Below are 12,322 nucleotides of genomic sequence, written 5' to 3' on the forward strand. Positions count from 1 at the left end.
TCACAAATCCTTCCTGGGGTGAAACCAGCACTCCCGATGCCTGCAGACCCTCAGCACTGGGTCTGCTGCCTGATCGCAGGTCCCCTAAGGGGACCCCGGAACTTGTGCTGGAGTTATCAAGCATGGAAGACTCAGTTTCCCACAGGTGCAAGGCTCCTGACCCTCTCTTCCCGTACCTTCCTGTGTCCCCCTGGTCACCCGCCCTGCCCGGGATGCCTGTCCCCTCCGTGCCAGACCCTGCCCCGGCCCACCGGACTGCAGGTCCTCGTAGTCTTTGATGTCATTGTCCGGTGTCTGCTCCACCAGCTGCTCCAGCTGCCGGTCGGTCAGGTACTGGACGTCATCGCTCTGGCTACGCTGCTGATGCTCGGTCAGGACAGCCTCCTGGAGGCTCAGGTAGCTCCTGGGAATCTGGTGGGGGTGGGGTGAGGGGGTCAGGCTGGTGACCGAGGCTGGGCCCTCAGGTTCTGAGGTCTCCTCCCCAGCCCCCAGCCCCCTCCCGTCCTACTGCTGCCCATCCCTTCCCTTTCAGTTTCCAAGAAACTGCTCACACTTGGAAGCACCAAGCCTGATGACCCAGCACATGTGTTTTGCAATAAAGACAAAGGCAAAGGGCAGATTCCCAAATGCACCCGGGCCAGCCCCCTTGGCTTAGCCTGCTGAGCCAGGCGGCACCTACCAGCCTCCCGACGAGCCGCTGGCTGCTGATGGTGTCACCCACAGCCTTCATGCTACAGGTGACGTGGAAAATCAGCTGCCGCAGCCCTTCTTGGCCTTCCAGGCTCTTACAGGAAAGTTCACTGTGTGCAGGAAAGATCTGAGCTTACTCATGGCACCTACCCCTGGTGAGTAAGCATTTCAGTTTGCCTGTCTTTCCAAGTGGGACACTAGGAAGTCTAGAAAACGTGAAAAAAAGGTCACAAGGAATTTATTAAGGGCTTATTTAGTGCAAAGCACTGTGCTGGGGACCCTTTTAGTCTGTCTTTCCGACATGTCCATCTTACAGAGGAGGAAAGTTGAGGCTAAGAGGTACAGTGTGACTCCCAAGGACTCAAACTGGGAAGTAGCAGACTGAGGTTCGACCCAGGCATCTGAGCTGTAGTCAGTGCTCCTGCCATCCCAGTGCCACAGGCTTCTTAAGGGCTTCGAGGAGTGCCTGAATGCAGTCCCTGCCTCCTTGTGCAGGCCGACGTGCCCCAGGTTGATCCATGCACCATCGCCCAGGGACTCTACTCAGAGAGAGAAACCAGGACCCAAGGTCCACCGGTGCGGCTGTGACCAGGTGTGTCTTGTTCCCACAGGGGACCCTCCTTCGACTCTGAACCTCAGTCTTATCATTGGTTATGTGGGTGCAATAGTCTGTCCCCACGTCTGGCAGAGTGGCTGTGAGTCCAGACAGGAGCTAGGAAAAGGACAAGCGCAGGGCGGCTGGTCCCAGCAGTGCCATCCCATCCCCACCCGTCCTGGACTGGGGCTACTCAGTGAGTCTCCACGGCCTCCCATGAGGCCTGGGGACCAATCCAGGAGCTGGTTCTTAAGTGATAAACCTGTGACCAGGGTCTGGAAGCAGGAACCAACATCCCTGGTCCCGTGGAAGTTGGGCACCCTCAGCATGGACCTCAGGGGTGGGCAGGGGCCCCGAGGAAGCCCCTCTGGGTGTCTGCAGGTCCCATCCTCTTTGTTCTGGTGGCCAAGGGGCCGTCTTTGCCCAGCAGCCTCTGCGGGCGGGTCTCGGGCGTCCTTCCTGACCGCCGAGGACACTCACTGCAAGTGTTTGAAAGTGATGTCGGGGAAGCCCGTGGCTCGGGACCCCGAGGGCGAGCGGCAGAGGGCCAGCACGTAGGCACGCAGCGTCGCGATCCTCTCCACTCGGAACTTGCTCTCGATCAAGTCCAGGTGGGTCCCCACTACCAGCACCACCGCATTGGGGGCCTTGGCCTGCGGGAGAGAAGCCCGCGCTGAACGCCTGCAAACCCTGCAGGCCTGGCGTGCATCTGAAGGGCGTCAGCCCCCGCGCCGGCAGAGCGCAGGGCCCTGGGGGGACAGGCCTCACCCCACAGTGCTGCTCAGCGCTCTGACCCCCGAAGGCATCACACTAGCACCTCCCCGGCAAAGGGTCTGTGCTCACACCAGTATCCCCTTGACGCTTGGGGAGGCGCCCACTCCCCTTCTGGATTCCAGGGTGGAGGTTAGTAAATTTAGGAAATGTTACGTCAATAAAGATATAATAAGATTATTGGCAGCTATCAGGCCTGGTAGGACCCCATGGGCTTCGCTGGGGGAAGACAGCAAGACCGACGGAAAGAGTGACCAAGGTGGAGGCCTGAGACATCTCGGGGAGTGCTTCCCCTTAGAGACAGCTAAACAGATGGGCGGAATCAACCCTGCTGGGAACTCTGGAGGATGAGAGAGCCTGCGGGAAGAATCCGCAAAAGACTCCACCAAAAACGACAAAAAAGGGTCCTCCTATTCCAGACCCCTCTTCCACGTTCAGTCCTACACAGCTTAAGGGTCAACCAGTGGCAGCGGGCCACCTCCCGCTGTGGCCACAGTCCTGAGACAACAGGTGGCAGCAAATGGTGCTGGGAGAAACAGCTGGCCCTATGCAGAAGGATGAAGGTGGGCCCCGCCCCCACACCATACACAAGGAACTCAAAATGGGTCAAGGACATTTTGACCTATAAGGACAAAACTATAAAAGTCATACAAGAAAACATAGGGAAGCATCTTCAGGACCTTCTGTTAGGCAATGGTTTCTTAGACTTTACACTCAAAGCATAAGTAACAGAAGAAAAAATATACAAAAGGTCTTCATCAAAATTAAAAAGGTCTGTGCATCAGAGGACTTTATCAAGAAAGTAAAAAGGCGACCTACAGAATGGGAGGAAATGTTTGGAAACCATATATCCAATGAGGGTTTAAAATCCAGAATATAAAAAGAGTAACTATAATCCAACAATAGAAAGAGAATCCAATTAAAAAGTGGGCAACATAAACAGTGAACCCTAATGTAAGCAGTGGGCTAAAATTAATAGGGTAATTATAATAACGTTGTTGCATCAGCTATAACGAAGCATCACACTAATGCAAAATGTTAATAAAAGGGAAAGCTGTGTCTATGTGTGGTGAGTATATGGGAACTCTGTAATTTATGGATGAGTTCTGTGTGAACCTACAATGGCGCTAAGAAAACAATTTTTTACTAAAAAAATACATATAAATGCATATAATATATGCATATGCAAATATATATATGCAAAGCATGTTTTCTCTAACATAAGTTTGTCCTCCTTGGCAAAGGGGGGTGGGTTCAAGAGGTGGCCAGAGCGCTCGGCTGCCCCCTGGGAGCTGGCTGGCCGGCGTGGGCTCACCTCGATGCTCAGCAGCCAGAACTGGAGGCTGGCCACGGCCTCCTCCCCCAGCGCCAGGTTCCACACCACCACGTACAGTGCCCTGTCCGTGAAGAAGCACTGGTTGACAGTGGCCATGCTGGCCGGGCCGCCAATGTCCCAGACGTTGAACTCCACGGACTCAACCTACTTGAGCAACGAGAGCGACAAGAAGGAGGCATTTTAAAAGGCGAGTTGTTGGTAAATCAAACACAGACGGCTGTCTGGTTCTAACGCTGCAGTAGGGTGGGCCTGTAAAGGACACGAGAGGAAAGCTCCCCAGGCCCTGCTGTTCCTCTCAGAGATCAGTGTTCAAAGGGAGGGGTGGGGCCCTGCCGCTCGGAGGTGGACTTCTAGAGGCTTCTGTCTGCTGCTAACTGGGCAGCAGAGGGGCCAGGGCGCGGACGGCTCCCGCTGGAGGGGCCTTTGGTGTTTATCGGTGTCTAGGGAACTTCTGAGGGCATCGCTCAAGCTCCATCTGGAGCCCCCGGATGTCACTCGTCACCTCGGTTCTCAAGGCTTAAACTCCATCTGCATGGGCCGCCAAGTTCCTGAAGGTCAGAGGTTGGCGCCCACCGAGGATGTGGGAAACTCCCCCGATGTGGCAAGCAAACAAAAGCTTAGCTGTCGGCTTGCCGGGAAAGGCTGTGTAAACTGGTTTCTCTATCCGTTTATGAGGTCAGAGTCTGGCCTGAGAAGCTAAGGCTGCAGTTTTCCGTAGTAAGAAATCATCTCTCTGATGCTCTGCTTTGGTCTGCCAGATAGAGCATGCTGACCTGCTTTCTGTATGGAAATCAAAACGGACAGCTGTTCTAAACTGGCTAAAAGCCAGTCACACAGAGAGAGTTACAGAGCTGAATGCCCAGCTCTGCTCAGCGTTAACAAGATCTGGGCTTCTTCTCCTTCAACTTGCAAAGGGGAAACTTTCTGATGGCAGAAAGCAATGGAGGCTAAAGGACGGGATAAAAATAAATACAAATTTCCCCTCTCAGGCTTCAGACAACCATTCGCTAAATAACAGTGGGAAGAAAATAATGAAGAATAATTGTTTAAAAAGGAGAGCCAGAGGGATTCCAGAGGATTCTGGTTACATTAGAGAACTTTCAGTTTCTCTCGCTGGGCTCACTTTAGGGTGCTCAGGGAATGCCTGGTATAAATTAAGGGAGAGAAGTCATTTTGGCTGTTCCTGACCAAACAGAAAGGCTCTCCCTCCTCCTGCTCCTTCTTCAGAGGAACAGATTCCAAGTCAGGGTTGGAAAATACATTCAGCTTAAATGTCTAGTTACTCAAACTGGGTTTGCTGATTTGGAAATTGTTTTTTGGTTGAAAACTTCTACAGCAAAACTTATCTCTAGCTGTCACTGTGATGGGAGCTACAAGGAAAATCAAGCAAGATACAGGCTTTCTACACTGACACATTTTCCCTGACTTTGGGTCCCTGTACAGCCACATGTAGTCACATGGTGACACCAGGCAAATGAGGCAATAGATAAAGGAAGGCATTCTCTCTACATGCTCGTTACGTGGCTTGGAGAACTAGCTGACTGTCACGTGCCATCTTCCGGGGATGAAGAACCTGTCAATGTTCCACAGTGTCAGTTTTCTGTTTCAAGGGGAAGAGCAATTGCATTTTCATTTCTGATTCTGAATAGAAAACAGGAAGACTAAGAGGCTCACCAGGGGAATTCATCTTAAATAGGGCTTAAAAGCTCATTCTCAAAATTTGCAGGGGATGCACGGAGAAGACAGAGCACTCATCCAGGGCTGCCTGGTGGGTCTTCTCGTTAGGGCGAAGGTGTGCTTCATTCTCTACAGCTGTGTAGTTCTCAACCCTGGGGAGGGACCTGGACCCACAGCATCCGAGTCAGAACTTTTGGGGATCACTAACCTTAAATACTTCCCAAGGGAATCTAATGAACTGCCAGGATGAGGAGTTACTGGCCTAGAGTCTCGAGTTAACCATAATAGAAGTCAAGAAAAGCTTCACGGCCTCTCGTGGGAGCAGGTTGGGAGCAGCGCACAAGCCCTCTGGAAGGGTGGAATCCTGGCACCCGGACCCCCTGCTGAGAAAACCCCAGGCTCCCAGGGAGGGGTCCCTCCCACCCGCAGGAACTCTGCACGCTGACCGTCCTTGACCTTGGCTCTCGAGCCAGCCGGCCTCTGGAGCTCCCACTTGGTGGTCCTGATGGTGGCGTCGCCGTGCGCCACCTGGGGGGCCCTCCCCGTCTGTAAGATCTCCAGGAGGGTGGACTTGCCCTGGCGTGGGGGACCCACGATGATCATCTTCATCAGTTTGCACTTTTCCGCTTTCCGCAGCTGGGCCCGCAAGTAAGACAGCATCGCCTTGGGGCCTGGGCAGATCATAAAGGGGGGAAGGCACTGCTGCCCGCAGCCTCGAGACATGAACATGCCCCCATCCCTCAGGGAACAGAGCCCATCATAAGGGAACATTTTCTATGTGTTCTAATGGCGGAAGGGGAAGACGACTGGGTCTGCTGGAGGGAAGGTGCGATACTCATTACCCCAAAATGCAAGGACCCCAAACATCCATCATAGGGAGTTTTACAACCTAGTCACTCTCGGTCCAATGATCCTTGGTAATGCATCACTTTGTGGACCATTTTACAGCATCCTCCCCAATACCAACATGAGAGTTGGGTTCCCCAGGGCCACCTCGGTGTTCCCACCCCCACAACTTGACCGCCGGACTAGAGTTGTTTCTCCCAGGAGCTGATGCTGAGGAAACAGGCTGCGGAAAGCAAGTCCTGCTACCTTCTTTCCTGATCTCTGCAGGCACGTTGGTGATGGTGAGCTCTTCGATGTCCAGCTGCCAGAGGTTTCCAAGCTGCCCCAGCTCGGGAGGCAACTCCTGGAGGCCGGGATTGCTGAGGGTGCACACACCCACCACGAGAGCACACACACACACACACACACACACACACACACACACAAAAGCACCCCGTCAGCCTCTGAGGCCTGCCAGGGCCCTGCACCCCCAGTCTGATATCTTGAGCCTTTATTTCAAATCTTCCATTTAAATACTTAGGTCAAAGCACTTCTCCTGGAAGGTCAGTGGTATGGCAGCTCTGCTTTCTGCAGATCGCACCACTTACTACTGGGGTCCCCCTCCCCTCATTTTTCCTGTCTTTTCTACTCATTATACTACCATAAAGAAGAGCACTATCTCTTCTTTGGAACTGCAGTGCAGCCTGGATTATTTTATATTATTTCATTGAAGTTCGCATGCTCTCTGTAACCCCTGGCAGAACTCGGCACGTGGCAGATACATCGTAAATGAATGGATGGGTACGTGAGCAGTTCTCAGCCCAAGCAAAGGGGCAAAAACGCATACCATGAGAGACTTATTCCCTTCCCTTTTGCTTTCAGCATTCACTTTAGAAAATCTGTCTTTGTAAATTCTTTCTCTGTCCCCTTGGAAATGTATGCACGTCTTTTCTTTAAAGGTTAAACAAAGCCCCTTGGAAATTTAAAACAAAATTCACAATACATAGCACTGCATCGCCAGCCGACCCTTCTCAGCCCTCTCCCACCCCCACCCACCATTTCCTGGACCAAAATCCCATTCTGAAAAGCTCATTACTGCCCCTTGGTAAACATAGATTACTCCTTTTTCCTGGCTTCTGAATCCCAGATGGTTTGTGGGAGAGCACTGCCACCAAGAAATCAGGATTTAAGGGATGATCTTAATTATTGAATTAATTGTATAGATATTCCTTTTTGCTTTCTGGTATAGTAGAGTAGATAGAGGGAAACACCTACAATCTCTAAATTGTAATCCAGCTGCCTTGACTTCTGATGATGATTGTATAGCCCTTACCACATGTCCGCGTGATTGTAAAATCCTTGTGACTAACCTTCACTTCTACACTGTTAGCCAGTTTTTCGAGTCTAGGGGCTTGTGACCACTAAGGACAGCTCCTAAGGCTTATTAACGAACGGTCCTGGGTCAACCCTGAACAAACCCACCCCAAGTCCAAAGTCATCTTGATAAATGAGACCGGATTTAACCAAAATGGGCCCGCCTGACATGCGCAGTAGCTTAGGTTTTAACCTACAAGTCACCTATACCTCATCACAACACTAAAATTCACGCCCATCATCATATTAAGGCCGTCATTTTCTTATATATGTTCTGTGACTAATGCCTTTGTCCAGGAGCAACATCCTGGTTTCCTGGGGCAGGGGCTCAGCCTGGTTTCCCTGGCTGTGCACTCACTTTCCCAAGTAGAGTTCTGATAAGCTTTTCAGTAGGCACACCGAGGGAGGGACGGCATCCAGATGATTGTCATTCAGACAAAGGACTTCCAAAGACTCACCCAGGAAGACTGGGAATTCCAGCGCACAACCTGTAGAAGAGATGGCAAAGCAGACGGATGTTTGAAAATGACTCCGGCCTCAAAGCCTGCAGGTCGTGTGGGTCGCATGATATGGGGTGAACTGAGTACCCCCCCCAAAGACAGCTTTCAAGTCCTGACCCCCAGCATCTCAGAATGTGACATTATTTGGAAACAGGGTAGTTAGAGACGGAATTAGTTAAGATGAGGTTATGCTGGAGTGGTGGGGTAGAGGCCCTAATTCCACAGGACTGGGGTCCTTAGAAGAAAAGAGACAGGAGGGGAGACATCACATGACAGCAGGGGCAGAGATTGCCAAGGAATGCCAAGGGCTGCTGGTGAACACCAGAAGCTGGAAGAGGCAAGGGAGCATTCTCCCCTACAGCTTTCAGAGGGAGCACGGCCCAACCGACACCTGATTTCAGACTTCTGGCCTCCAGAATTGTGAAAAACATTTTTCTGTTGTTTTAAGTCACCCAGTTTGCTGTACTTTATTACAGCAGTTCTAGGAAATGAACACGGTATAGAAATTAGTGCAGCCTCTGGGCAGCATTTTGGCAGATCTATGAAAATAAAATGCTGTATCATTGACCTAGTGATTCCAATTCTAGGAAATTATCTTACCAACACCCTTGCATGTGTGGCTAGGATGTGACAATGAGGATGCTCAGAGGCACAATATTTGCAATAGTGAAGAGAGAGGAAAACATCCATGTCCTTTTGCAGGGGATAGGTTAAGTGAAGAGTGGAATAACATGCAACTGTTAGGAAGAATGGAGTAAGTCTTCATGTGTGGAGGTAAAATAATAATCAAGGGCTTTTGGTGAATTGAAAAAAGGAAGGTACAGAATCTGATGTACAGAGAAGGCTTATTTGTGTGTACAAAAGGGTACGCACACATGCAAACGCACATACATGTGTACATATATGCATTCACACATAACACATGAACACATATGCTAGTGCATCAACACCACACACAATGTTATTTGAGCATGAAGTACACATGTGAGTTACATAGGTATGTTAACACATAAAATCGGGATCAGAGAGACATGTCAAATTGTCTGTAGGAAAGGAGAGTATGAGAGGACCGAAATCTCATACACAATCTTTTTTAGTGTTCAGAATTTTTGTTTACCATGCATGTATATTAGTTTTTCAATTAAAAAAGCTAGCTAATTAAATAATAAAATGGACTACGTTTTTATGCTTTCTCTGAAAAAAACAAACAAACAAGCCAGCTCTTTGGTATTTATGGGACTTTGTTAATGAGCCTAACTGTGAGGCTACCATTAAAATAAAATAAAATCGGCCGTTTCACTGGTATAGATCATTAGAGTTGAGAAAGAATGTGGCCAAGAGCCTTGGAAATGCACGCAGATGGAAATCTCAGGGTCGGATTTCAGCAGGATCTCTGAAGTGCTTTTATCCTCCTAAGGCAGGGAGCTCGGGGCAGGACACCATGCCCTCACAGGCCCCTTTCAGCTTGGAAAGCTCAAGATAAAACGACGGCCTCCAAGCTCTCTTGCTCAGGTTCCCACTGCCAGGGAGGGAAGATAGACAAGCCCGGATTCTTTTGTTGGGCTCAAGCACTGTTCTACTGCCCTTGGTCACAATTCTCCCCCGAGTGCTGGCTTTTCTCCAGAGATGTAGCTGCGCCATCAATGGTAATAGCGTAATCTGGCCTCACAGAATGTTCTGGGTGAGACGATAACAGAATGCCATTTGTTGGCTGGAAAACCTGCCCAGCTATGACATGCAATATGAATGGGATTCACTGCAGCACATTTGATGGAACGAAGCGCAGCAGATTTTTAAAGACGGCTTTGTATTAAACCTTGTTTCATAAGAAAATGTTCATAGAGGATTTTTTTTTTTCCTTTCTTCAATGAAAAGGTATGGCCAACCTTAGCCTGCTCTGATTCACATGTTCATTAAAGAACATCAGAATCAAGGAAGCCTCGTTTTCTTCCCAGAGAACACGTTCTGGACACCTGGCCCCTATGCTTGACAATTGTAGTTTTGCCTTGCTGCTTGGTAAGCCTTTTTAAGTAACGGACAGATGGAATCAAGAACTGCCATGAAAACAGAGGCAACACCTGTTAGAGACCTCCTGGCCCAGGGAAGAAAACTAGGAAAACTTGGGCTGGAGAGCCACGCCTCAAGGTATTTATGAACTGTAATTATTTATTCATAAGTTATTTATGACTCTGCTGGTATGAATTTAAAACAGCCGTCCAAATTATTTTTGGATGAGCCCACTGTGCAAACATGACTACTTGAATGTACATAAATTTACCTGGAATTTGGCTATCCATTTGCAAACAAATTGACTCTGATAGGTAATTCTTTACTCAAGGGTCAACAGCTGTAAGACAATGCCCTTTCCAAGGAGGTCCCCCTTTTATCCAAGGGGGTCCCCCTTTTTTTCACCTCAGGTGTGGACCTCACTTTTCTAGATTAAACTTAAAATGCAAGAGGGCTTTGTCATAGGTCAAAGCCATGGTCCGGCTCTGCCAGGGAACCTTCTAAGAGGTGTGGCTTACTCAGTCAAGCTCCCCAGATATGTTCCTGCACGTCTCCACCCAAAGCATTTTCCAGAACACTGGTCAATGATCCTACTGCACAATTTTTCATTGTGTATGGTTGACCTTGCCCTTTGGTGGTTTCACAAGGGAGACATGGCCCATCTTCCAGGAATGGCTGATTCCACTGAGGGAGGATCCCCTGTCCCCATGCACTTCTCTGTATCCTGGAAGAGATTCTGCATTGCTAAAGCAAGACATGCTTCTGGTCGACCTAAACATAAAAGGCTTGCAACCTTCATCCATACAGGCAACTCTTTTCATGCCCATCATCCAATTTGGCACGAAATTGAAAAATGAGTTTATTTCTCTCTCCTTCCAAGTAAAATCTCTGTCTGGACTAATTTCTAAACTCTTAAGGCCCTTCATTTTATAAAGAACCAGTCATAATTGCATTTCTCTATAGTATGGTGAAGTACTCTTTGTTTCTTGGCTGTCTGAACTTCTGTGAATTATTTTACATCTGTTGTCCATTTTTTCTGATTGATTTGTCTTTTTTTTTAATCAATTCCCATGAATTGCTTTGTATGTTAGGGACTTAAGCCTATTTAAGTCACAACAGTTTGTGTTACAAATATTTCTGCTGAGTCTGTTTGTATGACTTTGCTTAGAATGCCTTTTACTGAACAAAACTTTAGAATTTCTATAAACCCACGGATTTCTCTCTTTTTTTTTGGGGGGGGGTAGTTTCTGGATTTCCCAGCTAGTTTTAAAAAGTCTCCCCCCCCCCCCCCACCAAACTATGCACACATTCTTCTAAATGCTATTATTTTCTTTTACATTTAAACCTGCTACCCACATGGACATTTTTGTAACTGATGTGGTAGGGGGTCTAGCCTTCCAGCTGGACAGGCAATTATTTATTAAAAATACTATTTTATTTAAATGCTATTTATTTAAAAAAACAATAAAACATCCTTTTTTCCACTAAACTGAAATGCCACCTTTGTCATGTATTAAATTCCTATATTTACTTAGGTCTATTTTCAGATCCTTTTACTGTTCCATTGATGTGTTGCTTTTTTAGTCATATATAAACATCCACACTCATGCATGACTGATATACCTATTATATATATATACACACATACATACGTGCACCCAAGCTCAATAAAAAGCTCAATAGGTGGTCAGAGTATTCAGCTCCTGCAAATGCGTTTTGGCCTTTGTGGCATTTCTTATCCCTACCTCACACCCACTTTCTAAAAGACCACTTGCTGACATAGATCTATCAAGCCAAAGGAGAAAGTGCTGTTACATTTAAAAGAACCTAAATATTGGTTCCATTTTATGTGGCAGCCATCGTGGGGGATATTTCTGTGAGTGTGGTTGGCTTTACAAGTCATAGCTTTCAGGTTAAAAAGGAGGACAAGTGGTTTAATGAGAAGGACTTCCCTCCTATATCACAAAATATAACGAATGAGAAGAACTAGTCTTCCTAGAGATCCGACATCCTCTCTGCTGAACTTCCCTTGTTGTGTGACCAGTGTGGAAAACCCTAAGGAAAATTCTGTTTCTGATGTGTTTGCCCCCTGAGAACCCCAGCCCAGCCAGGAGAGTCTGCAGGGGTGAGGGTGGCTGTGTTCCTAGGCATTCCTTTTACGAGCTACCCCAGGGAGGCAGAAAGGATGGGCAGCCATGGGACCATGGGAAAGTCCATCAAGAATTCAGAGCCTCAGTTTCCTATAAAATAGGAAACTGCAATCCAGTTCTCACGGGAGTATTAAGGAAAGACTGGAACGTGTCTAAAAGATCTAGGGTAGCCCCTGTTACATATGGTGACCACCAGTTACGTATGGTAACTGCTAGTTACATATGGTAACCACTAGTTTCCTTGGACTCCAGGCTGCAAAGAGGCTTCATGGATACTTGCATGTGGTACATGGTATGTGAGTGATGGACCCAGCTCGCTTCCAGAGTCTCCACTCACATCTCTAGAGTTCAACAGGGCATTGAAGGAGAAAGTCCAATATCAGAGCCATTCCCCTTT

At 48.3% G+C, this 12,322-nt stretch overlaps 1 protein-coding gene across 3 annotated transcripts in view; it reads right to left on the reverse strand.

Moving 5' to 3' along the window:
- The window catches only part of LRRK1 (leucine rich repeat kinase 1), a 164,010-nt gene that overhangs the window by 40,462 nt on the left and 111,226 nt on the right, over nt 1-12,322 (reverse strand). For all 3 annotated transcript variants that reach the window (XM_077124020.1, XM_077124021.1, XM_077124022.1), the window contains 7 exons: nt 7,627-7,756; nt 6,162-6,274; nt 5,526-5,740; nt 3,372-3,536; nt 1,766-1,938; nt 680-800; nt 252-411 (listed from right to left, as the gene is read on the reverse strand). In XM_077124020.1, the coding sequence (XP_076980135.1) occupies nt 252-411; nt 680-800; nt 1,766-1,938; nt 3,372-3,536; nt 5,526-5,740; nt 6,162-6,274; nt 7,627-7,756 (1,077 nt within the window). The remainder of the gene's footprint in view (nt 1-251; nt 412-679; nt 801-1,765; nt 1,939-3,371; nt 3,537-5,525; nt 5,741-6,161; nt 6,275-7,626; nt 7,757-12,322) is intronic.

The sequence above is a fragment of the Tamandua tetradactyla genome, chromosome 12 (assembly GCF_023851605.1).
Source record: "Tamandua tetradactyla isolate mTamTet1 chromosome 12, mTamTet1.pri, whole genome shotgun sequence".
Lineage (NCBI taxonomy): Eukaryota > Metazoa > Chordata > Mammalia > Pilosa > Myrmecophagidae > Tamandua > Tamandua tetradactyla.